This window comes from Gadus morhua, chromosome 14 (assembly GCF_902167405.1).
Source record: "Gadus morhua chromosome 14, gadMor3.0, whole genome shotgun sequence".
Classification (NCBI taxonomy): domain Eukaryota; kingdom Metazoa; phylum Chordata; class Actinopteri; order Gadiformes; family Gadidae; genus Gadus; species Gadus morhua.
In genome coordinates this window covers 27,545,485-27,571,169 of record NC_044061.1, presented here as the reverse complement: position 1 = coordinate 27,571,169, position 25,685 = coordinate 27,545,485, and the positions used below count along the sequence as shown (strand labels likewise).

The window sequence follows — 25,685 nt, the reverse complement described above, 5'->3', positions numbered from 1 at the left end:
GTTCATGTTTCAGAGGTTTAAGACGTGCAGCTGAATAATGGCTAATATACCGTTAGAGCCTGAAAAAAGATCCACTTTCAAAAAAGCTTCTGCAGGTGTATAACAGAATTGAATCTAAGAGATTGACAGAGCGAGCTATATATAGGCTAGCTCTGTTTATATGCCTCAGTATGTAGGTCACATGCCATGGTGATATTTATTCATATATATTAATATATATCTCATATTTACTGTTGGTCCTTTGTGGGCTACAGATGTAAGTGTGTTAAAAGCTTCTAATCCGCATCACATCTGGATGAGCAGACAAGTGCAGTGTGGGGGGGGGGGGGGGGGGGGGGCAGAGGACCATCAGCCCTAATGGAGCCAGCCCCCCCCCCCTCCTTAGGGAACCAGTCAGGACTCACCCCAGATCCCCTTCTAGGAGGACCAGACTCAGGATCCCCAACCCCCTGGTGTTAGAGCCGCTGCCAAACAGACACACGCAAGATACGGCCGTACTGAACCGTTTAATCAGAGAGAGAGAGAGAGAGAGAGAGAGAGAGAGAGAGAGAGAGAGAGAGAGAGAGAGAGAGAGAGAGAGAGAGAGAGAGAGAGGGAGGGAGGGAGAGAGAGAGAGAGAGAGAGAGAGAGAGAGAGAGAGAGAGAGGGAGGGAGGGAGAGAGAGAGAGAGAGAGAGAGAGAGAGAGAGAGAGAGAGAGAGAGAGAGAGAGAGACAGAGAGAGAGAGAGAGAGAGAGAGAGAGAGAGAGAGAGAGAGAGAGAGAGAGAGAGAGAGAGAGAGAGAGAGAGAGAGAGAGAGAGAGAGAGAGAGAGAGGATTATTGCAAATTATACCTGAGGGAATTTTTTTCTAAATTATTTTCATCTTCAATTATACTAATGCATCCAACATAAACATGCAGACTGTTTTACAACCATTTAATCCGCCCATTTGGCTAAACAGAAATACCCAGTAACAATCACATTTGTGCTCAGCATTTACAAGTCTAATACCTCAAAGGTTATATCTGATTCAATCATTCTTTGGTTACAAATGGAGAGTAGAAAAGGCACGTTTGACAATTTGCTCTTGGCCAGAACAGGAGTGACCAGAGGCTGAGTGTACTGGAGGATTAACACAACGACGCTCAAAATATAAAAATGGAAGTCAGACACAAGGCCGCCTGCTGCACCAAGAACACCGGAACACACACACACACACACACACACACACACACACACACACACACACACACACACACACGCACACACGCAAACACGCAAACACATAGAGAAAACATAAAAAAAGACACACACAAACAAACCAAAGATCAAATATTTCATAAGTACATCTTCCACCCCTCCTCTGCACCCTACACTGGGACGTCCCAGTACAGTACACGGTCACTGGGACAGTAAAAGGAACCCGGTGGTCACTGGGACAATCCCAGTAAGTTACATGGTCACTGGGAACGTCCCAGTACAGTACAGGGTCACTGGGACCGTCCCAGTACAGTACAGTCACTGGAACCGTCCCAGTGCAGTACAGTACAGGGTCACTGGGACTGTCCCAGTACAGTACAGGGTCACTGGGACCGTCCCAGTACAGTACACTGGGACCGCCCCAGTACAGTACACAATCACTGGGACAGTCACAGTACAGTACGGTCACTGGGACCATCCAAGTACAGGGTCATGAGACCATCCCAGTACAGGGTCATGGGACCGTCCCAGTACAGTACAGGGTCATGGAGACCGTCCCAGTAGAGTACACGGTCACTGGGAGCCCAGCAGGCTCTCGGCCAGCCCAGTCAGCCGGCAGTCCTCCAGCGCGCCGACCAGCCGGCCAAGCTTGGCGGCGCTGCCCTCGGCCTGCGTGAAGCGGCTCAGCATCTGGTAGGCCTGCTCGTACAGCCCCTCCCGCTCGTACTCGTAGGCCAAGTTGTCGATGGCGGGCCCCTTAAGGGCGCGGCAGCCCCGGGCCAGCGCCCGGCCCACGTGCTTCCACTGCCGGCCCACGCCGTTGGAGAAGCTGTGGACGTCTGCGGCGGTCAGGATACGGTCCTCTGTCCCACCGGAGGGAGGGGGGGAGGGTTGGGAGAGAGGGGGAGAGGGGGGTGAGAAGGGGAGAGGGAGGAGAGGGGAAGAGGGAGGGGGGGAGAGAGGGGAGGGAGGGGAGAGAGGGGGGGAGAGAGGGGGAGAGGGAGGAGAGGGGGGAGAGGGAGGAGAGGGGGAGGGAGAGAGAGGAGAGGGGAGGGGAGAGAGAGGAGAGGGGAGGGGAGAGAGGGAAAGGGGGAGAGGGAGGGAGAGGTGTTAATGTGAGGCTTGGTTCTGATTAAATCACTCTCAGTCTACTGAAGAACACCTAACACAGATATGATATGGTTCTGTTTTTCAACTTTAAAAGGGGATGATATAATTCCTAGTTCAAGATATAGATGATATTGTTTTATTTCACGTAGTCCTGTGTCACCATGATTGTTTTGAGGACTGAACGCCTCTGTATCTGTCCTGGTAGCAGAACAGAGACGTTCACAAGCTTTGTCTGGAGAAATCCTTAAAACCGTCAAAGGTCGACTCTTCAATAATCCACTGTTCTGACTTCAGGCCGGACCAGTCCTCACCGAACGTCTCGGTCTGGAAGAGGAAGCAGTCTCTCTGCGGGGGCTGCGGGGCTGGGGGGGGCTCCGGGGCCGCCCCCCCCAAGGCCTGCTCTTGGAGCCGCTGCTCCAGGTCCTCGATCTCGTCGTCACAGAGACGCGCCGACTGAGGACACATCAATCAAACACTTTAGGGAGCTGGAAGCCTCTCAGACACAGACTGGGGGGCCAACACCAGTCCCCCCAGTAATCCTCTGGGTTCCAACACGACTGACCCCAGAACCATAGACCAGAACCAGAGCACCTGGTTTGTGTCTCAAATGACAACACTGTAACAGTCAGGCCTTTAGGTCTGACTGGTATCATCTGATCATTTTCTGCCCTTTCCGCCGCACCCCTCATTCCTGGACATCCTTTAAGGTCAAAGGTCAAGGCTATCGGGGTTGAACAACACTCAGATGAAGTGAGGAATAACCTGATCAGATCGGAGGTGTAGATAGCAGATGTCATGGTTAAATGTTGGATATGTTATTGTACAGTTATTAATACTAATGCTGTATATATTTATAAATCATTTAATAATGATTGATTTGATATATTCAATACGCCTCCCGAGGAACGACGGCACCCTACTGTTATTAAAATGAATACTTCAAGCAGCACCCTACCTGGGAGAGGTGTATGAGCAGCACCCTACCTGGGAGAGGTGTATGAGCAGCACCCTACCTGGGAGAGGTGTATGAGCAGCACCCTACCTGGGAGAGGTGTATGAGCAGCACCCTACCTGTGACAGGTGTATGAGCAGCACCCTACCTGGGAGAGGTGTATGTGCTCCAGGCAGTCCTCCAGGCTGTCCAGGCAGAGGTCCAGCGTGTGCGTCCCGGCCTTGAGCTGCGTCTCCACCTTGACCTCGGGGGCGGCGGCCAGCAGGCGTCCGGCGTGCTGGGCCAGCGCCTGCCGCAGCGTCCCGGAGACGTAGCTCTGCAGGAAGCGCCGGCACGCCTCCAGCTCCACGAACTTCAGCTCCACGCCCAGCAGGGGGTCCGCGTCGTGCAGCTTCAGGATCTCATAGCCACCGAGCCCCCCCGCAGAATCTGGGGGCACGCGCACACACACACACACACACACACACACGCACGCACATGCATAAGCACACACGAACTCACACGCAAACACACACACACACGCACACACAGACGTCGGAGGTCTGGTTGCCATGGCCCGTTGGAGGCGGGGCCTGGGGGGGAGGGGGGAGGGGGGTGGGGTCTACCTGTCAGGGTCAGCTTGATGACCTTGAAGAGGGAGAACTTGTGGTGCGGGTCCTTGTAGAGCGACAGCAGGTTCACGTGAGGACAGAGAGACTCCAGGAAGAGGACCGCACCCCCCGACCAGCCGCCGATCTCTGCCATACTCTGACACACACACGCACACACACACACACAGGCACACACCCACACGTACACGCACATGCGCACACACACACACACACACACACACACACACACACACACACACACACACAGTTCATTAGGACACAGAGAATGTGATCCTTCAGTCTTGACAACCAGGGCCGTGCCACTTTTACAATCTAATGGGATCATTACAACAATTATAAACTATAATAAAAAACGCAATATTTACGGATGCATCTGCCACTGGAACCGAGCAGGTGCCGTGTATCATTCCTTGTCCTACAACCTCCCATTCTCCAAATCCCTCCCGGAGGGAATTAGCACCGTGTTTTAACTCACGCTCACGCTATAAACTAAAGCTTCCACCTTCCCACAACTTACTGACTGAGCCGTAGAAAAAAAGTTATCATTCTGGTTTCTTGTCATTCTCATTTCTACATTTCTCCTTTCTCATTTCCAGATATCCAACACCCCCTCCCCCTCTCATTGGCTACATGAGAATCAAACAATCATCGCAGCAGTTGCAGCAAATATTATGCAACACCACCAATATACATTACAATGTGCTCCTGTGCTCAGGATCCATTCTAAAAAATCCCATTGAGCTTCATTACATTGAAGTTTATGATAATTTATGGTCCTGGTTTTCAGAGTGCGGCCCCTGATATGTCCCCGGGGGTGAGGGGACACTAATACACTCATAACACTTGTTTTATTTCGTAATGCCTATAATAACAGGAGTGCGTTTTAAATAGCCGATTCTATATTTGCGTTTGGCCAAATTGAGTGTCCTGCTTTAGCCATGTTGGTGGTGTAATGCTGTGGTGTAATAACACATTCACAGGGTCTACAGTTACCAGCTTCCCCTTATACTTCATTTAAACACAGGCTCACAAGAACCATGGGTTCATACACAAGGCAGGATCTCATATCGTTGTTATAAGAAGCTTCCTGATAAGCAACGTGAAAAACCATCACTTGGTTGGATTTCTAGAGGGGGAGATCTAGTAGCCAAGATGTTGTTCCAGAGCTACTTACTAGCTTCACAGAAAACAAATAACTCACTCAAATTAGAAGATAACTGTTATTGAAATGTAGGGTTTAACCGTTGGAAAGCTTAATGGATGATATCATGCATATATTATTATTATTACTATATTATTCTATTAAGCCTGTAAGAAAATCCAATAAAATATATGGGACTATTTTTCCATGAGCATTAGGTTTATAGGAAATATAATCTTATATTCAGGGCTCATGTCAGATAGGAGGACACTTTTAGCAGAAGGTATATACAAAAGCCAATTTAAAGTACAACCCATAATATAATATCAGAATCCCCCTGTCGTTGAATACAGACTGACTCTCTGATGCAGACTTGTTTTCGTTCTGATGCGTTTCTGCTCTGCACATTAATGGCTCTTCGTGGAAAGAACATCACAAGGGATTATGCTTTTCTGTTAAACTAATACGATGCCTTATCCCATATGTAATCATATGCCTATATGTCTATGCACTGATATTCTATAAATATAATGGTAAGATTAGTTCCCCGCAGATGTAAAGGATTATGTGATAATGTGCGGTTCACTGTGCCCTCAGATTGAGATCCACTCACTCTCGACTCAACCCAGCGAGGTTCAGGGGACAGGACTGTTAAGGAGAGCAATTAGGAATCGGTCCGAGAAACAAACACATCGGGTTTATCAAAGACTCGTTTATAAAACGAACCGGAGTCCTCCGACCAGTATAGGACCAGTACAGGACCAGTACATGACTGGTTTGCTGAATGGGTTTCAGAGCAACACCAATACCTTCGGGGATTGCAGGACAGACAGTTACTTACAAATAAGTACAAAGAAACGACTCCTACACACATGTAATGACGATACACCGTACAGATAGTTCCTCTTTGTTGTCGCTCTGATACAGAATCTTTTAAGAACTTACCTCGAACTTTGTAACCATGTTCCGAGATGTTTCCTACTTAGGACCACGCCCACAGCCTGCTATGAGCGTCACGGCCTGTGATTGGTTGACTGAGATCAGTGAACACTGCGATTGGACGAGGTTAAGTCGAGAGGCTGACCCTCAGCAGAGAGGAAATGGTTGATGGCGTATCTCCCATACCAGCCCCATACTGGTTGACGAAACCAGTCCCATACTGGTGAACCATACCACCAGTCCCATACTGATGAACCATACCAGCCCACTCTGGTGAACCAAACAAGACCCATACTGATGAAATACACCAGTCTCATACTGGTGGACCAAACCAGACCTATACTGGTGGTGGACCAAAGCACGCTAGTACTGGTGAACCAAACCAGTCCCAAACTGTTGGACCAAACCAGACCCATACTGGTGGACATTACCAGCCCCATACTGGTGAACTAAACCAGACCCATAGTGGTGGACCATGGACCTCTCAGACCGGCCGGTAGAACAAGTTCTGCGCAGCTCAACCAAGCACTAAGTATTTGGAGTCTTGGCCAATTAATTTAAACGCCAGAGTCGTAATTAAATTATCTGAATCATCGTTTCGTGTTTGAGTGATTAAGCAATCGCAATCACGTGATTGAGATTGCTTTTAGAATAATAAGTACCTTTTTCTCATCAAAATGTGAAATTAAGCCCCACAGGATAAAACATGGTTGGTTTTCATTAAGCCACCGGGGGGCGACAGAGTTGTTTCTACATTAAGTGGATGTCTTAGTTGCTATCAATTACAATACATGCATTTTATTAATTCAGTCAATTCATATTTCGTACATTTCATAATTTTAACATAGATACACAAATTGTTATTAGTAAAGAAACAGTTTTGGCCTTTCTGACACATTCAGTATTTAACAGAGAAACAACAAAACCTACCAAACATTATTATCTAAAATCGTTTGCCTCCTGCTGTAATTAATCTAGACCCTTCCATAACCTGATATTGATTTATACTGTATGATTGACAGCTTGGATCGATTCAGCACTGGAGAAACAACCAAACAGTAAAAGTCACAAAGATTTATTCATAGTACACAAAAGAGAAGTCGTAAAATGTTCTACGAAGGTTATTGCCGTTCTCCTGACAGGAGCTCTTATGGTTGATGTGTTTGACGAACTTGAGGGTCTCCTTGTCGCGGTAGACCAGCGCCAGGCAGTTGTCCTCCGGGTTCACCGTGAGCAGCTCCTCGTCCTCCTCGTTGGCCACGTACGACGTGAAGCCCCCGAACTCTGACGGCCAGTCTGCACGCACACACACACACACACACACACACACACACACACACACACACACACACACACACACACACACACACACACACACACTTAAAGTCTGAACCAGAGACACATCGCAAAACATCATACTAAATTCACCATAGACTATCTGAGGCGTATCTGAGGCGAGTACGCATCACACGACTCCTTAGCTACACAGGCAGAGAACATCAAACACTGCACTACTGTTATGCTGCGTTCGTTAACGGTCAGAGGTGGAAAGTCGGAATGGGAAAGGCGTCATCTCCGACCTACAGGGGTTCGAGCTACCCAGTCGAATAAACATGGATGCATGGGCCCTTCACTACAAGAATACAAATGGATTATTATAATTATAGATTATAAATATAAATCATAAAATGTTGACAGCAAATGAACCGAAGTGCTGTTAGAAGTTACAATGCTAGCGGCTGTATCGATATATACTCGTATCGGCCGATACTCAAGTTCAGGGATTGGAAAGGAAAAAATGTTATCCGTAAATCTCTACGTCAAACTGTACATAATGGCGTCACAGTAACGTCTGGGTCGGGTTAGGGTTATGGTCGGGGTCGGGGTCGGGGTCGGGGTTGGGGTTGGGGTTGGGGTCGGGGTTAGGGATGGTGTTGGGGATGGGGTCGGGGTTGGGGTTAAGGATGGTGTTGGGGATGGGGTTAGGGTCAGTGTTCTGACCTGAGCAGCCGAAGGGGAGGATGAGGTCCAAGGCGTACTCGGCCCTCGTCGCCTCTCCGTCGTGGAGCAGCGTGTACCCCCCGTGGGTCCACCGGCGCAGCTCTCCCACGTACTCAGGGGTGCTCGGCTCTGGGGAGGGGTTAGAGGTTAACGAGACGTCACAGACTCACATAGAGAGGATGGGAGGGCCTAGCGTGGCCGACGCCCCCCTGGACCCCCCTACCTTTGGCCTTGGTCTTCTTCTTCGTCGACGGCGTCTCCATCGCAGACCCCGTGGCCTCTCCGCCCCTCGCACTCTCCTGGCTCTCCGCCTCCTCTACCTCCTCTACCTCCTCTTCCTCCTCCTCCTCCTCCTCCTCCTTCTCCTCCTTCTCCCCGTCTTCATCCTCGTCCTCCTCTTCGTCGTCGTCTTCGTCGTTGGGGCAGAGGAAGTGCAGCCTGAGGCCGGTGAAGTTGGATAGCAGCAGGAAGAAGGCCTCGGAGCAGAGCAGCTCCCAGCACTCACTGACACACGGGGGGATGCTCTCCAGAGACGCCACCTCATAGGACCTGGGGAGGAGATGCCGTTACTTAGCAACACCACTTCCCGCTGTCGTAACCACAGTGTTTAAGGGAGGGATAAGGGGAGAGGTAAAGGGGGGGGAGAGGGGGGAGGTGGCCGACCTGTTGTTGGGCGGCCCTCTCCTGGCCCACTGGATGTCGTGGAGCCTCAGAGCCACGCTGACCTCCGCAAACTTCTCCTCCTGACGACAGACAGAGCATCAACAGCGAGAAGGGGAAAAAAACAAGAAATAAAAATAACACTAATAAAGAAGGAGGCTCACCTTTAAAAAGTCTTTAAGCTGGATTTCCGCGCTCTCTTCAAACTCCTCCTGGATTTGCTCCTGGTAGGAGATGTCCAGATACATGGGGTTCACCCACTCCAGCAGCAACGTCTCCTGGGAAGAAAAAAGACCAGCGTGTCAAGCTTCAGGTAATGGAGATTGAACGTACCAAGATGGGTACGTACCAAGACAGGCAGAGGTAGATGTGTGCAGGAGTCCCGACTCACATCCCTGGGCAGGTGGGGGCTCCGGGGGAGGGGTTCCTCGATGTGGCGGGACGGCCGCTCCAGAGAGGGCCCGTGGAACCAGCCGCTCAGCGACAGACGGCACTTATCCTCCGACAGCACCTCCGCCACCTGCAGGGGCAACCGTTAGTCTGGGGCAGGAACAGCCGTTACTCTGGGGCAGGAGCAGCCGTTAAAACGGGGCTGTAGAAGCCTTTACTCCGGGGCAGTAGAAGCCTATTCTCTGGGGCAGTAGAAGCCTTTACTCTGGTGCAGTAGAGGGCTTTACTCTGGGGCATTAGAAGCCTTTACTCTGGGGCAGTAGAAGCCTGTTCTCTGGGGCAGTAGAAGCCATTACTCTGGGGTAGTAGAGGCCTTTACTCTGGGGCATTAGAAGCCTTTACTCTGGGGCAGTAGAAGCCTGTTCTCTGGGGCAGTAGAGGCCTTTACTCTGGAGCATTAGAAGCCTTTACTCGGGGGCAGTAGAAGCCTTTACTCTGGGGCAGTAGAAGCCTTTACTCTGGGGCAGTAGAAGCCTGTTCTCTGGGGCAGTAGAAGCCTGTTCTCTGGGGCAGTAGAGGCCTTTACTCTGGGGCATTAGAAGCCTTTACTCGGGGCAGTAGAGGCCTTTACTCTGGGGCAGTAGAAGCCTTTACTCTGGGGCAGTAGAAGCCTGTTCTCTGGGGCAGTAGAAGCCTGTGCTCTGGGGACTTTATTCTTGGGTCTAGACCGGCAGGTCAGCGGACAAGTTTATCCAAAGCGCCTTACAGACTACTGTTGTTGAAGTAAACATCCTTGAGGACTACAGGGGGAAGACGTTGGGGCCCGGACCCAGAAGGGTGTGGAACCCCCTCCCCACTAGTCTGTCCTGCCTCCCCCCCCCCGGGGAGAGAGGATGGGCTCACCTGGTGGAAGGACACCGGAGACACTTCGAACAGCACCAGGGTGTTCCAGGAGGGGACCAGGGACTTGACGATGTGCTTTGGCTGGAGGTGACCTGGTGGAGGGGGAACATTCAATTCAATTTTATTTGTATAGCCCTTAGTCACCATTACAGTCTCAAAGGGCTTAGAAGGCTAAATATTGATGACATCTTTAATAGTTTGTTTTGTTGAAGGAGAACCAGGACCCTCGCCCCCTGCTGTGAGCTACGTACTGTCGGTGGCGTACAGGTCCAGGGTGCCCCCGTCGCTGCTCTGCCAGGGGGGGACCAGGTACAGGATGAAAGCCACCCGCCGGCCCTCCAGCTCATCGTCATGACAGAGGAGGATATCTGGAGGAAGGACTGGAAATATTACCACGTATTCTTAATAAATATTAACACTGTAATAATTATTATTACCACTGTGTTCTTAATAAATATTACCACGTGTTTATTAATAAATATTAACACTGTTATAACAAGTATTACTAGTCTATTATTAATAAATATTACCCCATATTCATAATAAACATTACCAGTGTATTAATAAACATTACCACTGTATTCTTAATAAATATAACCACTGTATTAATAGTATTAGCGGTGTATTCTTAATAAATATTACCTGTGTAATAATACGCATTGCCGGTGTATTATTAATAGTATTACCGGTATACTGGTACTTGGCGCAGGAGATGTCCACGGTGGGTTCGAGCTCAACACCCAGAACGTCTCCGAGCCAGCAACGGAAGCGGCCAAATAACGCTGCCCTGATATTGAGAATAAAAAACGAATTAATAAAAATCAACTACAGACCGTCCCAAAAACAGTGAGTTAAGAAAATCAAGACCAATCCACCAAATATTGTCTCATACAGTTTGCAAACATTAATACAGAAGACAATTTGCTGGGGAGATGTTGTTTCCTCTTTACCTCAAGCCTGATATATGGGATTCTGTTCTCTCCCGTAAGTCATCAGACTGGAAAAGAAGAGAGAGAAGATGTTATTAACCACAGCATGGCCCTGCAGGCTGGACAGCAGGACCAAGAGACTGGGCAAACCTGCTTGAACTTGTAGAGGTCGTTGGACTTCTCGTGGAAGTTCAGCTCTAGAAGTTCCTTCTGGAGGTTTTCTGTGAACGCCTCACTGTGGATGAAGTCCTTGATGATGCAATGTGGGAAAGGGTAGCAGTTCAACTCCAAGTTCTCTGTCAAATAAAAGATATAGGAAATGTGAGAACAAATACACTCTGGTTCTGATGTGTTCCTCATCCCATCGGATTGCATTGAGGATCCACAACAGACCATGACGAATTTGGCGCAAAACGATGAAACTAGATGACCACTCGACCCAGAAAGAGGGGGGCTTTAGGACAGGACTGATACAACATTCAGTTTGATGACGTTCTAATAATGCATGAATTGTTCCACAGGATACAAACTTGTGATTAACAAACGTAACATTAACGTAGGGGGTCCTTTTAATGAGAACAAAAGGCTATCCCCTCCTCATCACTGAGGTGATGATGGTTTCATGCTCGGATCAGCTGACAGCTGTCTGGGTCTGGAGGAGACCGGAGACCGGGCTCACACCCCCGCCCGAACCCGTCTTACCCCCTGTCCTAACCCGTCTCATCCCCGTCCTAACCCGTCTCACCACCCTTTCCTAACCCGTCTCACCACCCTTTTCTAACCCGTCTCAACCCCCCCGTCCTAACCCGTCTCACCCCCCCCCCCCCACCCCGTCCTAACCCGTCTCACCCCCCCCCCCCCCCCCCCCCCGTCCTAACCCGTCTCACCCCCCCCCCGTCCTAACCCGTCTCACCCCCCCCCCCCCCCATCCTAACTCTTCTCACCCTGTGTTCTAACCCGTCTCCCCCATCCTAACTCGTCTCACCCCCCTGTCCTAACCCGTCTCAGTCCTCCGTCCTAACCTGTCTCTCCCCCCCAACCCCCCCTGTCCAAACCAGGCTGGTACCCCGGTACAGTGAATCAACTGCAGGACTCTCTAGGACCAGGAATACATAGGACCAGGACTATATAGGACCAGGACTATATAGGACCAGGACTATATAGGACCAGGACTACATAGGACCAGGACTACATAGGAACAGGACTACATAGGAACAGGAATACATAGGAACAGGACTACATAGGAACAGGAATACATAGGACCAGGACTACATAGGACCAGGACTCTCTGGGACAAGGACTCTCTAGTACCAGGACCCTCTGGGTTTATGACTCTATAGGTCCAGGACTCTGTAGGTTAGGACTCTCTGGGACCAGGACTGTGTAGGTTTAGGACTCCAGGACCAGGACTCTATAGGGTAAGGACTCTAGTCCACTCACCATGGGAGTAGTGGACTCCTTGTGCCCATGCTTCCTTCACGGCTTTCTTCACTTCCTCGTCATCCACAACCACAGAAAGTTGAGCCACTTCTTCGCGTTTCTTTATCCTTTTTCGCTTCTCCGGGTTGTCGCTGTGCTCTTGTAATCGTTTAGAACTCATTGCTAACGCCTCATGCTCCACATTTGGATGTTTACTTTGGTTAGGTCCACTCTATTAAAGTCCGGTCCGGTCGCACAGTGTCTACGTCAGCGTCGTGCTAGCAGCCGGGGACGTCGCGGAGGATCTACGCCACAAAAGCTAAGGCCGGGCTCGAACATTTTGTATCCGTCATAAAAATAACCCTCATTTGGTTATCTTTCAACATTTGTTCAATTTAAAATTATCAAGTCTTTTTAATATTTTTTTTATAAATGTACTATATTATATTCATATTGTTTGCCAATATATAAATAATAATTATATATATATTAAATATATATATATTATATCTATAGATTTATATTGGCCAGAAATATTTATGCAGTAAATGTATAAAAATAACATTTTAAAAAGACTTGATAATTTATATAAACATATACATATGCATACATATGTATACACATGCATATATATACACACACATGTACACAAGACCTTTTTTATTGGCTTTACTGCATTAAGAAGAAGAATATGAACATATTCCAGGAGCCTATTTTACCAGAGCACTCCCAAGTAGTGCATCAATTTATAATACACCACTAAAACCACTACAAAGAATATGTTAACAGTTGACCTAATACATAAAACACATAATGGAAATGCTCAAAGGGTTTACCAAGCCTGCGCCTGTAACTACTAGAGAAGGGTAGAGCAACACTTGGAGCATCCTGCCTGCTGAAGCTATAAATACACCCTCATCCCAGCAGTTTAATCCAGAGTCTGTCTTTTGTTTACAGATTATAACGTTTGTCATTGCAGTGTGAACAGAACTGTCATTTTCGGGAGGACCGTTTTTTACGATACGGCTGCAAATCCCTGACATGGCTTTTCATTTTCACCCCATTGTAAAAAAACAAAAAAAAACTATTTATTGGTAATTTAATAAATATTAGTCTCAATCCCTTTGGAAAATGTGAGCACTCACCACCTGAATAAATCCACTAACACACTCCAGAAAGAGCTTATTCCTCTTAACAAACTGTTTTATTAAAATAAAAAAAACACTTACATCATCACAGGTTAAAACAAGGAACTCAAAGTTGTAGCTGTTTCTTCTTTTTAATCAGACAAATCTTTTGAGTAAAATGAATTCGTAGCATTGGGATAAGGAAACAAGATAGAAAATATCATTATTTTTTTTTTGGTAAAAAACAAACACAAATTCCCCGGCCCATATCTCCTCTCCATCCCCAGCGGAGCCCAGTGCAGTCCCGTCCACCCAGTGAGGGGGAGAGCTGCTGGGACAGTCCTTCAGTGATGAACAGTGTTCTTCCAAACCACCAGATCCTCTTGAACTACATCCATAACAGCTGTGCTCACAGAGACAGCGTCAGATAAACGTTCCTCTCTTAGTTGTAGATGAAGTTAAACCTAAGAAAAACAAAATAAAGAAATGTAAAAAAGAAAAGCACGATCAAAGATAATGGTTTGCATGTTGAAGCCTTTGTCAGTATTATGATACGCCAAGAATTGTATACTTATATTCAAGTCAAATAATAAACTTAACCCGTTGCATTCTAAAGTTGCATATCATTTTTAATCTACGTGGAGAAAAACAGACATCAAGACTTTATTGGGCTCAGCAGTAGAAGGCTGCTGAGCCCAATAAAGGCACTGGCTTTAAGCTGTTCACCTTCAAACCAAACATATTCCTTTACACCTTACTTACATTGAGAGCGTTTAGCAGACGCTTTTAGCCAAAGTGACTTACAAGTACATTGGTCAGAAGAAAGAGAAACAGCAATATATCGTGGTCGGTACAGTAGGGATGTTCATAGAACCATGTGCCAAGCAATAACAATCACTAGGTTAACCTATTCCCCGTATACAACAGAGACACTTCACAGCCCCTCTTCAAGAAACATGCAGGGAGCCGGCAGGTACCTGCTCAGCAGCTGCGGGAGGCTGGATATGATTGGTCCGTAGCCGGGGGCGTTGTCGTACAACTCAAAGAGGGGCGCGGCCACAAGCTTGTAGTTCTTAGGGACCGCAAACAGCGCTGAGGAAACAAGCACATGAGGAAACAAGGACACGAGTCAATCCCGACTGGACGTTCATCAATCAAAACTTTGAAATCATATTCACGAGCAAATGCCCTATTTTGACGTTAGCTTGGGTTCAAACTGACCTTTTTCCTGGAGCTGAACCACAAACAGCTTCTTGTGCTCCTTGGGTTTGGTTGTGTGAGCCGGAATGTACGGATACTGGACGGACAGACGGACGTGTCAATCAGGCTGAAGAAAGACTCAACGAGATGCAATCTGTACAATATGTACAGTGTGTTTTCTCATCCATAAAACACAACCGATGTTTTGATTACCAGGAACGTATGAGGCAGAGATTTAACAAACAATTATATGGTTACGATTGGCCAGCATTGTTCCTCACTGATTTACTTTAAAAAAGAAATCCATGGAGGCAAATATTAGATGAAGCTTCTCTAGTCGGCACTGATTCATGTCTGATCATCAGATCGTGACGTCATGACCCCCAGGAAGTGTGGAGGGGCTCTCACCTGCGGGGGCTCAAAGTTGGGGCGCCACCAGTTCCCGATGCAGTCGTCGATCACCCAGTCCTGCTTCACTCCGTCCTGACGCCCGAGGATCTGACGACGGACGGAGAGCAGCAGTAGGACCAACAGAACAACAACAACAGATCAACAACCACCAGCTGCTCAGCAGGAGCACTCTGTACGTACCTCCGTCATGAGCCGCTTCAGACCGTCCACCTCGTCCTCCCCGGGGCTCAGCTCTCCTCCGGGCCTGGGGGGGGGGAAGCACGGTGTTGAACTCTGTACCACAGACTGTACGGAAACACTCAATGGATGATGGTACTCACAGCTTGAAGAAGGTGGTCCCCAGCTGGAGCAGTAACACGTGGGGGAGCCGGTGCTCGTGGACGATGAGGACCCCCTCCACCGTCCTTCTCATCCCCATCTTGTCGAACTCCTCCCTCATCCTCTGGAAGCGGGCGGCCACCGAGCTGTCCTTCTCGTACAGAGGCTCTTTGGTGCCGAATGTGTAGTTGGTAAGCGGGTATCTGGAATACAATCACTCGCTTAAGAAGAGCTGAACTCCTATTGACCCACGGAAATGATCACTGGGGTACAGATAATGGAGCACCCAGGAACACATCCAACACACACAGAGAGGGAACTGAGAACCTGAAGGTTCAAGTGAACCCGTCTGCCCCGTCTCCTAACGACCCTGCAGGAAACACCTGGATCTGCCACGCAAACCCACAGCGTTCATACTCCATGAATACAGACTAGCGACCGATCTTAACCCAGTCCAGGCTCAGTGTGTGTGTGGTGGACTCAAAGGTTGATGGTCCTCTCCAGGCTCAATGTGTGTGTGTGTGTGTGTGTGTGTGTGTGTGTGTGTGTGTGTGTGTGTGTGTGTGTGTGTGTGTGTGTGTGTGTCTGTGGACTCACAGGTTGATCGTCCTCTCCAGGCTCAGCGCCTTGGCGGGCCCGCTCATGTATTTGTTCCCGAACTGAACGGAGCCGCCGCGCGGCCAGCCGGCGCTGGAGCGGCTCGGGGGCACGATGGACATGCTGCTGCTGGACGGGCGACGAACCGGCAACACTTCTGCGAGGACCGGCGTGGAGCTAGACGCCCGAATCTGGAAAATAAAGTTAGGATTGCAGAAACCGCGGAACTACAAAGAAAAATGCTTGTTTCTTTATTTCGGCCCTCCCTCTCCGCGCCTCCTGAGCTGTAGTTCTAGTGGGAGCTTATGTCACAGCGCCCCCTCAGTCCGGGAGGCAGGCGTTACACTCAACCATAGAGTCATTTGGAATTGATTCAAATACAATATTTTCAATATTCTTTCAATCCGTTGATGTCCTTGTAATAAGGCAAGTGTAAACGCAATTATTGCATGGATGTATCATAGATAAGCATTCTTTTGAAAATATTCTCATGATATAACCCATATATACCCATATATATGTACAATGGATATTCTTTATTTATTGCTACGGCTCATTAGTTGGTTCAAAATAAGAATCATAACACACGGCCTATAATTAGCTCTGAACAATTTTAAATCTTTAATCCAGACTATATCAGTATTATTATATATTATATGAATAAGTAATTTCTATAATCATTTTTTTCCTTGAGAAAAGTGAGAACATTCAATTATGAAGTCGACAATCCATTTAATAGTGAAGAGTATGTCTCTTATCCATCTATTGTAAACATATTTTTTACCACAGTTCTTCTCATACAGTACATTTTATACGTGCAGTTCAATATTCAATCATATCCATAAAAAAAAAAACATCAACAAAAAACAGACAAAGTCGCTGCTGGATCATCTCATCCAATGGGAGGGCTGTTCTTTGGTCCCATGACTCGTGTGTCCCTCCTCATAACTCCCTACTGCTGGCTCTCCTTCCTCCTCACAGTAGTTGGTCCCACGTGGATGCTATTGTTATTGTAGGCCTCTCTTTAGGAACTTATTTTTCATGGATGGAACTGGTTTCATCTGGTTGAGCTTCAGCCTCTGGTCTCCCCTGTTCCTTTTCTTCCGGTCGTCTCTCTGAGCCTAGGCCGTCTCTGGGTCTGTAGCCACAGTGCTATTGTCTGGAACTAGATGGTCCTCCCTCTCTTCTGCTCGGACCTGCTGGGCCTCTCCTCGCTCCACCTCTGGGTGCTTGGTAGTGCTCTCCTCCTGGCTGTCTCCATTCCTCTCCTCTTGCTTGCTCCTTTGAACATTGCGGTCTACATCATCATCTGTCGCTGAAAGAAAAACACCAAAGTCAGTTTAAGCTCCACTTTAAGACAAAGGCATCTATAAACTTAAGTGTTCAGCAAATACCTTTCTCCTTTGTCGGTGAGTCATGCCGGGGCTTTTCCTCCGGCGGTGTTTGCACATTGTTAACCTCGGCTCGACAGTGATTTGTTGGACTGGTGGAATCCGGACGGGAAGCTGCCGTTGTCATGGTAACAGAGGGAACCTCTGTATACTCAGTGTTGATACTGCTCAGTCCTGTTGCACCGGGGCGGTTTGTGACACGAAGGTTAACTGAAGCTGGCTGTTCTGATTGAGAGGTGGAGGTGGAGGGAGGGGTGGATGTGTCGGGGGCCCCTGAGGTGGAGGTGGAGGGAGGGATGGATGTGTTGGGGGCCCCTGAGGTGGAGAACTCGGGGCAGGAGGTCTGGTTGGTGTCAGAGGGGAGGGGGGGGCCTGGCTGAATGTTTGGAGATGCTACAATAGAGTGAGCGCTGTCAGTAGACACCAGGCTGGTGACATTAGCGGTAGGAGGCGTGGCCTCCACGCAGGACGACGCCGTTGATCCGGCGCTAGGGGGGGGGTCCGCCTCGACAGGCGTCTTACAGACAGAAGACGTGTCGGCCAAACCCTGAACCGGAGTCGCTATGGATGGAGCCGGAGTCTCAGAGCTGGTGGAGATATCTGTGGTGCGGACGGGGTGCGGGTGGTTCACGGTACGGGGGGAATGTGTGGGGGGGGGCCCCGCTGCGTTCTGGAAGGTTCCCGCGGAGACCGTGTCCACAGTGGTGGCGTCTGAAGACGGATCTTGAGAAACCAGAGCAGAACCAGCCATGTTTGGGACGGCCGCAACAGGACCGGGCGAGGGGGAAGAAGGGGATGAGTTGAGGGGCACCGCAGAGGAGGAGCTAATGGAGACGGAGGAGGAGGGGCCAGAGGGCATGGCTGTTGATGTTGTTGTTGAAGAATGACTGAGGGGGGTTAAAGTAATGGACTCAAAAGGAGTGGAAGGAAGCGGCGATAATGTCCCTGAGGATCTAATGGGCATGGCAACGGTGGTGGGAGGGGGTGGAGGAGTGGAGGAGCCCGGGGCCGCAGCGCTTGGCATAGGGGCCAGTGATGATGGCTCTGTAGAGCCGCTGGGGTCGGCTGAGGAGGAAAGGGGCCGGGCTGGAAGGGGGAGGTCAGACACACCCGGTGTAGCGACCACAGCGCTGCCATCAAGGAGCCCCGGGGGCGAGGCCTCTATCGGAGGAGTGTCCTCTATTGGAGGCGGGGCCTCTTTTGGAGGTGTGGCCTCTATAGGATGCTTGGCCTCTACTGGAGCTGTGACCTCTACCGAAGGCGTGGCCTCTATCGGAGGCGTGGCCTCTATCAGAGGTGTGGCCTCTATCAGAGGTGTGGCCTCTACCGGAGGTGTGGCCTCTACCGGAGGCGTGGCCTCTATCGGAGGCGTGGCCTCTATCAGAGGTGTGGCCTCTACCGGAGGTGTGGCCTCTACCGGAGTCGTGGCCGCTATCGGAGTCGTGGCCGCTATCGGAGGTGTGGCCTCTACCGGGGGCGTGGCCTCTCTCGGAGGAGTAGCCTCTTTTGGAGCTGTGGCCTCTTTTAGAGGGCTGGCCTCTATTGGATGAGTAGCCTCTACCGGAGCGGTGAGCTCTATCTGAGGTGTGGCCTCTATCGGAGGTGTGGCCACTATCGGAATCGTGGCCTCTATCTGACATAGCTCCAGAGTATCGGAGGGAGCGATGGCCGCGGCCGGGGCGGTGGGGGTTGGGGGGTCTACGGGGGCGGAGACGGCGGTGGAGACGGGGGGGTCTGGGGGACGGGCGTCAGCCTCCTTTATGTGGACGAGCTCGTTCTCCGGGGTGCTGCGGCCGGACGGCGGCGCCGGGGGGGCTGCAGTCCGGAGGGTCGGTTTGGGGGGCAGCGCCGGCTTCCCCGCCGCCTCGTGCGCCGACGCGCTCTGACGGATCTGATGCCTGGTGTCTGTGACGGAGCAGAGCAGTGTGTTAAGGAGATGTATCTCTAATCCGTCATAAAAGAGGAGCGGTTAGACGGTGAGTTACCTGAGGAGGTGGACATGGTCCGGGGTTTGGAGGCAGTGGGCGGGGGCTCGGGTTTGTTGTCAATTATAGTTCCTAGTTCAAATAAATAATGTGTTAAGAGAGATATTTAATATCTTTATCCATTTGAATGTTCATGGTAGCAAGCAAAGAACAATGGCAAACATTTATAAAAGCATTAAACTTGTTTTACCTTCAGAGTCGGCCTTCTTCATCTCTCCCTCCGGACTCTGAGAATAGCAGATAATTAGATTACACTGCTTTTTGCCAACACATGAGACAAACTGGGAGCAGGGAAAGCCCCACATGTGGGGATACATATCGCCATGTTGGTGCCAAGATGGCAAATTACATTAGCACTCATTGAATCCCAATAACAATATCAAGAGCCATAGCTGCTGGTTTACCAGTGTTATCCCTGATTATTCATACTCTAAACGATGTGTTCTGTGTACCACACCTGTTCCTCTGCTGGCTGGGATTTGGTCACTCCGATGCGTTGCAGCATGAGACTCAGTTTCTGTTCAAAGCTATGCTGACCATCGAGGCTTTTCTGTAAAAAAAACCCCACAAATTCTTTAATAAACCAAGACATCGGCTCCACCTTCTGCTCAACTCTCATCAGGTTCTGAGGAACCCGGATCCTTCCTGAAGGGGACCTCACCTTGGCTTGTCTGGTGCTTCCAGTCCCCGGCGCTGCCGATCCCGACAGCAGGATAAGCGACTGGGACTTCCCCTCTCTGAGGGCGCGTCGGGGAGGCGCTGCATCGCTCCGCAGGGCCACAGGGGCCTCCTCCACCACCTTGTCTCCGGCCCCGTCCGCCTTGTCCTTCTGCCTCTCCTTGTCGTTCTCCTTGTCGTGGTCTCTGTCCTGCTCCTTCTTGCTCTTGTCGGCCCGCGCCGCCTCTCGGAGCGGCCGGATGAGGTCGGCGATGGACGCCTTCTTGGAGCGGCCCTCCTGGCTGGGCTCTGTCTTCAGGCCGCGCCTCTTCCTCAGGGTGAAGAAGTCCCCAAGCTTCCTCCTCAGGGTTCGGGTGGGGGGGGGGCACGAGGCCGTGCTGGCGGAGAGCGATTCTGGAACCATCGCCGGCGAGATCTCATTGTCGATTTTCCTGTAGAAAACACCACAACCACGCAATCACATGATGCTGTCGAATATAACCGGTACGTTTATCATGGCTGTCCACAGCGAAACAGGGTCTGGTGGGCCGGTGTCACACAGACCAGAGGGAGTTGGAGGTACTCACAGAGAGTCAGCGGGCAGAACCCGCTTGGTGAAGAACTCCTCCACCCCTTCATCCACCCTCCCCATGTGGTCCAGGCCCTCGTTCTCACTCTCTAGGATCGGCTCCTGGGAGGAACACAATTAACGCAACGACTGTTACACAGAGTACAACACACACACAAATAGAGTTACACCAAGCACAACAAACACATTAACACAACTACAGTTACACAGAGCCCAACACAGACATTAACACAACTACGGTTACACCGAGCACAAGGCAGACACACAAATACAGTTATACAGAGCACCACCCAGATAAACAACTGCAGTTACACCAAGTAAAACACAGGCACACAACTACAGTTACAAAGAGTAAAACACAGACACACGAATACAGTAACATCGAGAAGAACACAGACATACAAGTACAGTTACACAGCAAAACGCAGACACACAACCACAGCTCTACAGCTCCCTGTGGATACTACAGAGACACGCCCCCTTTGCCGTTCCCTGATGATGAGACCACATCCAGCTCGGATATAAAAAAAGAAGATTGCCCTTGGAACCAAGGGAATATAAAATATGGCCCGCATAATTATCAGCTACTCAGGGAAATATGAGGCGTATCATTTCACATCTGCGGGCACCAACGTAAAGATTTCGGATACAGAATGAAGAGCAAAATTCAAGCACAACTCCATGTTACACAATCTCTTTTCAGGGGAAATCTGCTGTTGTTCTTCTGTCTTCCCCCACAGAATCCCCTGAATAAATATACATCATGCAAGCATGAACGATTAGTGGATTTCCTACATCAATCAATCACACACGCACACCCAGATGATGCCTCAAGTGTGGTTGGATGAAACAGCTGGTGGCCAGCACAATAGGAACATCTCATTAGAGCCCGCATGCACGCACACACACACACACACCCCATGCATTCTGCACATGACCCTCCCTTCTCCTTCCAGTCCCCCCCCCCCCTGCTCCCCGTTTACATCCCCCTATCTCATTACCTTCCATTTTGTGTGGCTGCAGGGAGTGCACGCACACACACACCCACTGAGTCTCCCCTTCCCTCCCGCTGCCGTCTCCATCTCTCCCGGGCTTGACTGCTCACACACTCACACTCACACCTTTTCCCCCAGCCTAAAGAGGGGGGGGGTACCTGCTGTCGGGCGGGCCGGTGGTTTGGGTTCTGCCGGTGGGGTCTGGGTCGGCTCTGGGTGTAGTGCCTCAGCGAGGGTCCGCCCAATGGCAGCTCCATCGCGGAGCACGGCACTGTTGCCGTGGAGCTCGTTGCCGGGGCTCTGTTGCCGAGGCGGCGTTGCTATGTGTGGAGGACCGGCAGTCTGTAATGCCTGGCTGGAGTGGGAGGGGCCAAGCGGCTAGACCCACAGACCTCGCCTTGTTCCCCCCCCCCCCCCCCTCCCCCCCCCCCCCCCCTGCAGAGAGGAGCGTGAGAACGTGCCGGTGAAGACACAATGAGCTGGTAAGACGGGAAGAACCGTCAGAGAGCTCGATCATCTCAGGAATGACGGACAGAGAAGTCAACCGGCTTCAGAGGAACTGAAAGAAACACATTATGTTTGATTATGTAATCAATGAAGTATTCATCTTTAGGCTGTTGTGTTGGGAGACTCGTTTTCTCCAAAGCAATTTTGTTGAAATTAAAAGATGGCAAGAAGATGGTTCTTCATCTTTCCCCTACTGCCCTCTAATCAGATCAACCAGAACCCTAAAATAAGGAATTATGCATTAAAGCTTTCTGAAACTAAGGAAAAATACTGGGTTTGACAAGGCTTCATAGCTGTTGATTATGTCTATGATCGAGAGGATTATCCCATAGCAATTTATAGGAATAGGTAATACATTTCTGCATGCTGCAACCTCCCGTTACTATGATGGAAAAGTTGACTCGGCCAGTCACCGTATGCAGATTGTCTGTAAAACGGGTTTGATTTTTTTTTAATCTTGTTTGACTTTTGAAAACTGCGTTACATGTCATCAATGCACTGTCGATGTTGTGATTGTTTCTTTAGGTCGTACGTACCATAAATAAACGGAGGCGTCTTAGGGCGTATCTCATGCCTACACACCCCTTTAGAACCCACCCTTCCATACTGGTGATACTGGGGATACCGGGGACTATGAGGAGGAGGATGGAGATGTAACTAGTACCTAGGAATACAACAGAACGATGTCCACTTGTAAACATCACTTAGAATGAGTTCCTAGGTGTAACTGCAGATGCATCCTCTGGTAGAAACCATGATGCATAAACATAAGGTAAAGCTACGCCCCTCTCTTTATCCGTCTCAGTGCGCATGTGCGTCTGCCAAAGTGTGCCGCCATTTTGTGTTTGCTAATTCTCCAAAAGCAGGAAACGTTGGAGAGGAAAGACGCGCAGCTCGCGCACACTGCATTAACATGGACACATAGGTGGTCCGTCAATGGAAAATACTGCACCCATCAATATGTCCCCGTTATAGCATGTTTGAACCAACTATGAAAAGGGTTAACGTAACTAAGCCCGTTATTTTCTAGGTGAGCTCCATTATGTTACAGCTGAGCTCCGTTATTTTATAGTTGAGCTGTGATCACATGACCCCCCCCTCCCCCTCCCCCTCCCCTTGGTGTGGAGACGCGCTCCACACCAAACCAATGTAATGGATTGTTACGCACTCTACCTGCAAGGTTCCGATCCAAGCCCGTTACGCACCGACCACAACACTGGAACATCAAGGTTTTCTGCTCACAGAGCGGTCCGAGCAGGAGCGGTGGCACTCCGGTGAACGTGGATTAGTGTCCCTAGATGGAGAGCTCTGAGGGAAGCCAGAGGACCAACTTATGACGCTGCTTTCCTCCATCTCCAGACGTAAGTACACGTTCCATAACGGGTTGTTTTATACTAATTCACTTATTGCACTGAACAACTGTTGTTTTCAGCACCTTCTGCAGAGTGGCAGGGGCGTTGATGAAGTTTGCAGTGGTGGGTAGGAAAGGGGATCATTTATGAAGATTTGTGAAGTTATGGTAAATAGCAGCCTGCAAAAAATATGTAAAACTAGTTCGGTGTATTTCTAATGCATACTACATCGTAATACCTTGTCTTTTTGCAGTTAAAGGGCATCGACATGGCCACTTCATTACTACCGAGGACAGCAGACACCTGACCCGTAACGTTGAAAGCATTTGCGTTTTTTGGCTCAAATCCTACCGCGTCCCTCAGTCGGGCGAGACCGGCGGACAGTCTGGATAACAACGTCCGCCACCTAGTGGCGGCATTGGTTCTAAACATGAAGGATGAACACATCCAGGCTTCAGGAAGCAGAACCTGAACATGGCCCGGTCAGTGATGGCATGGCGGATGTCTGAAAGTCAGTCAAGTCAGTTAAAAGTTGACAAGCCACAAAAGTAACAATCTATCTCTTCAACATAATACCATCATCAGAGAAGCTCAATTCAAATCAAGAAAAGGGAAAAGCACTCAGGTGTCAACCCTCTCACCCAGCGTACACACGTACAAACCTGCCAATCAACTTATCACACACAACAATCTGTGGGATCGATTGGGAACCGCACAGAGAGCTGGCTCCCAGACCGCTCCCACAGTTGGCTGATCTGGAACCAGCGCACCGCCATGGACTCCAGGCCCTTCTGGATAACTGATGGGCCACACCCTCCCTTAGCCTGAAGGCTTCCAGGTGTGGAGAAACCTTGACATACTGAACTGGTGTCCCCACAGCACTCAAAAGTTTTTAGACAAAGCATTATAGCTTAAGGGGTTAGTGTTAGGTTAAATATATAGAATATGAACTAGGATAGCCTATATGAGGCATTCACAATAAGCATGAAAACAATTGGCACTGCTCTGTTTGAATCAAAATAATAAAAAAGAGATGGTAACAATTATAAAACAAATCCTGGCTTTTTAAGAGGCTCAAACCTTAATGAAACGTCCAGGTGCTGGCTGAATGACGCCAGCCCCACCATGTCGCCTCACATTCCAGGATGGATCCGTCACGCGGGCTCGTGTTGTCGTGGAAAACCCTCCACTTACAGTGTTTCTTCACATGTACACTCTAATCCTTCAGAGTAAAGGTCCTTTGACATCGGGAGCTCACCTGTCATTATGTGTATGTACTTAAAGGTATGGATGCCATGGTTATTTTTGTTTAACTCAAGTATACCACACATTTGTATTCTTATTTATTTCTAACCAAGTTGAACGCGTGTTGTAAGTTATGCCCAGCGGTCCCAGTGACAGTCAATCTGTTGCTGTGATCAGTGAACTTCTCTTGTGCACTTAAATTCTCTAGTCTTCTGTAAAGCAAAACCACCACCACAATACTACACAATAAATGTTCTATTTTCAACAGCTTGCAGACTCCTCATTGAAGCCTCTTTCTACTGATAATGACCTTTTGATACGGTTTCTCCAGCATACTGGCTTGACTGAGTTTGTTTTGAGTGGAAACGCTATAACCTCATTCTTATTATATAGCTCAGATTCCCAACAGAGTTCAGTATCTTAAACCACCCCTACCATCATAGACACCCATTACCTCTGAGAGTATTTGATATATCTCCACAGGAACAAGGAAATGAACGACACTAACTGATATAGGGAAATCTGTATCATCCTCCTCTGATCACACTGTGCGTTGTCATAGCAACTACTGCTATGACAACAGTGGCAGCGATGGGTCGGATGAACTCTCTCACCATGAATCAATTGTATAATGATGGTGAAACGTGATATTTATCATGTTTCTGTTCCATATATTCGACCACAGTGGTTTGTGTCTTTGATTGCTCATGTCTTCCTTCTGCTTCCACTGATATATTCAAACAGATGTGAGCTCCATGCATATCTTATCTTTCCATTACAACTATACCATGGCGCATCTTTATATAGCACTAAACACAGGTTCACAGAGCCTGCTTAGTGAGTGGTGGTACTTTGGAGAAGTGGTCGCTGCAGTCAGCCCTGTGGCCTGTAGTGATGTCCCCCCCCCCCCTCTCAGGTCTTTTTAGAACTGTGTAGTTTGTCCTCAATGTAATACTAATTACATGCCGTGAAACTTGGCATGCAAATCTTTAAAGCGGTAGGGATTTAGTGCACACCCCTGAAATATTGGGGTGTCAATTTCGCTCTTCAAGTTTCAATAACATAACAAAGTACCG

General features: G+C 49.2%; 4 protein-coding genes and 1 long non-coding RNA gene across 8 annotated transcripts; 1 reads left to right on the top strand and 4 right to left on the bottom strand.

The window, feature by feature from the left end:
• Positions 1-899: 899 nt before the first annotated feature.
• Positions 900-6,025, bottom strand: tradd (tnfrsf1a-associated via death domain). 3 transcript variants are annotated; one of them, XM_030377312.1, is made up of 5 exons: positions 5,940-6,025; positions 3,848-3,989; positions 3,391-3,671; positions 2,602-2,743; positions 900-2,043 (listed from the first exon to the last, which is right to left on the bottom strand). In XM_030377312.1, exons 1-5 carry the CDS (start codon positions 5,955-5,957, stop codon positions 1,754-1,756), a joined length of 873 nt encoding a protein of 290 aa, XP_030233172.1. In that variant the 5' UTR covers positions 5,958-6,025; the 3' UTR covers positions 900-1,753. The 3 variants fall into 3 exon arrangements, with proteins under 3 accessions (XP_030233172.1, XP_030233173.1, XP_030233171.1); XM_030377313.1 differs by lacking the exon at positions 5,940-6,025 and adding an exon at positions 5,867-5,932; XM_030377311.1 differs by lacking the exon at positions 5,940-6,025 and adding an exon at positions 5,836-5,860.
• A 690-nt stretch (positions 6,026-6,715) lies between these two features.
• On the bottom strand, positions 6,716-12,535 carry ogfod1 (2-oxoglutarate and iron-dependent oxygenase domain containing 1). 2 transcript variants are annotated; one of them, XM_030377309.1, is made up of 12 exons: positions 12,257-12,535; positions 10,967-11,112; positions 10,838-10,884; positions 10,574-10,674; positions 10,139-10,267; positions 9,888-9,979; positions 8,986-9,114; positions 8,759-8,872; positions 8,598-8,677; positions 8,158-8,483; positions 7,935-8,063; positions 6,716-7,229 (listed from the first exon to the last, which is right to left on the bottom strand). In XM_030377309.1, exons 1-12 carry the CDS (start codon positions 12,414-12,416, stop codon positions 7,009-7,011), a joined length of 1,674 nt encoding a protein of 557 aa, XP_030233169.1. In that variant the 5' UTR covers positions 12,417-12,535; the 3' UTR covers positions 6,716-7,008. The 2 variants fall into 2 exon arrangements, with proteins under 2 accessions (XP_030233169.1, XP_030233170.1); XM_030377310.1 differs by having other exon boundaries at positions 10,139-10,255.
• Positions 12,536-13,410: 875 nt separating this feature from the next.
• Positions 13,411-16,199, bottom strand: nudt21 (nudix hydrolase 21). Its single transcript, XM_030377783.1, has 7 exons — positions 15,889-16,199; positions 15,294-15,494; positions 15,154-15,217; positions 14,971-15,060; positions 14,584-14,659; positions 14,340-14,454; positions 13,411-13,826 (listed from the first exon to the last, which is right to left on the bottom strand). The coding sequence occupies exons 1-7, from the start codon at positions 16,008-16,010 to the stop codon at positions 13,805-13,807; spliced, it is 690 nt and encodes a 229-aa protein (XP_030233643.1). The 5' UTR covers positions 16,011-16,199; the 3' UTR covers positions 13,411-13,804.
• Positions 16,200-16,603: 404 nt separating this feature from the next.
• Positions 16,604-21,916, bottom strand: LOC115559008 (mucin-2). The gene is made up of 8 exons (XM_030377601.1): positions 21,664-21,916; positions 20,509-20,612; positions 19,926-20,373; positions 19,722-19,814; positions 19,455-19,491; positions 19,265-19,336; positions 17,283-19,184; positions 16,604-17,203 (listed from the first exon to the last, which is right to left on the bottom strand). The coding sequence occupies exons 1-8, from the start codon at positions 21,760-21,762 to the stop codon at positions 17,010-17,012; spliced, it is 2,949 nt and encodes a 982-aa protein (XP_030233461.1). The 5' UTR covers positions 21,763-21,916; the 3' UTR covers positions 16,604-17,009.
• A 1,192-nt stretch (positions 21,917-23,108) lies between these two features.
• LOC115559007 (uncharacterized) lies at positions 23,109-24,877 on the top strand. Its single transcript, XR_003979400.1, has 2 exons — positions 23,109-23,373; positions 23,618-24,877. It is a non-coding gene; the product is annotated as an uncharacterized LOC115559007 (long non-coding RNA).
• Positions 24,878-25,685: the final 808 nt, after the last annotated feature.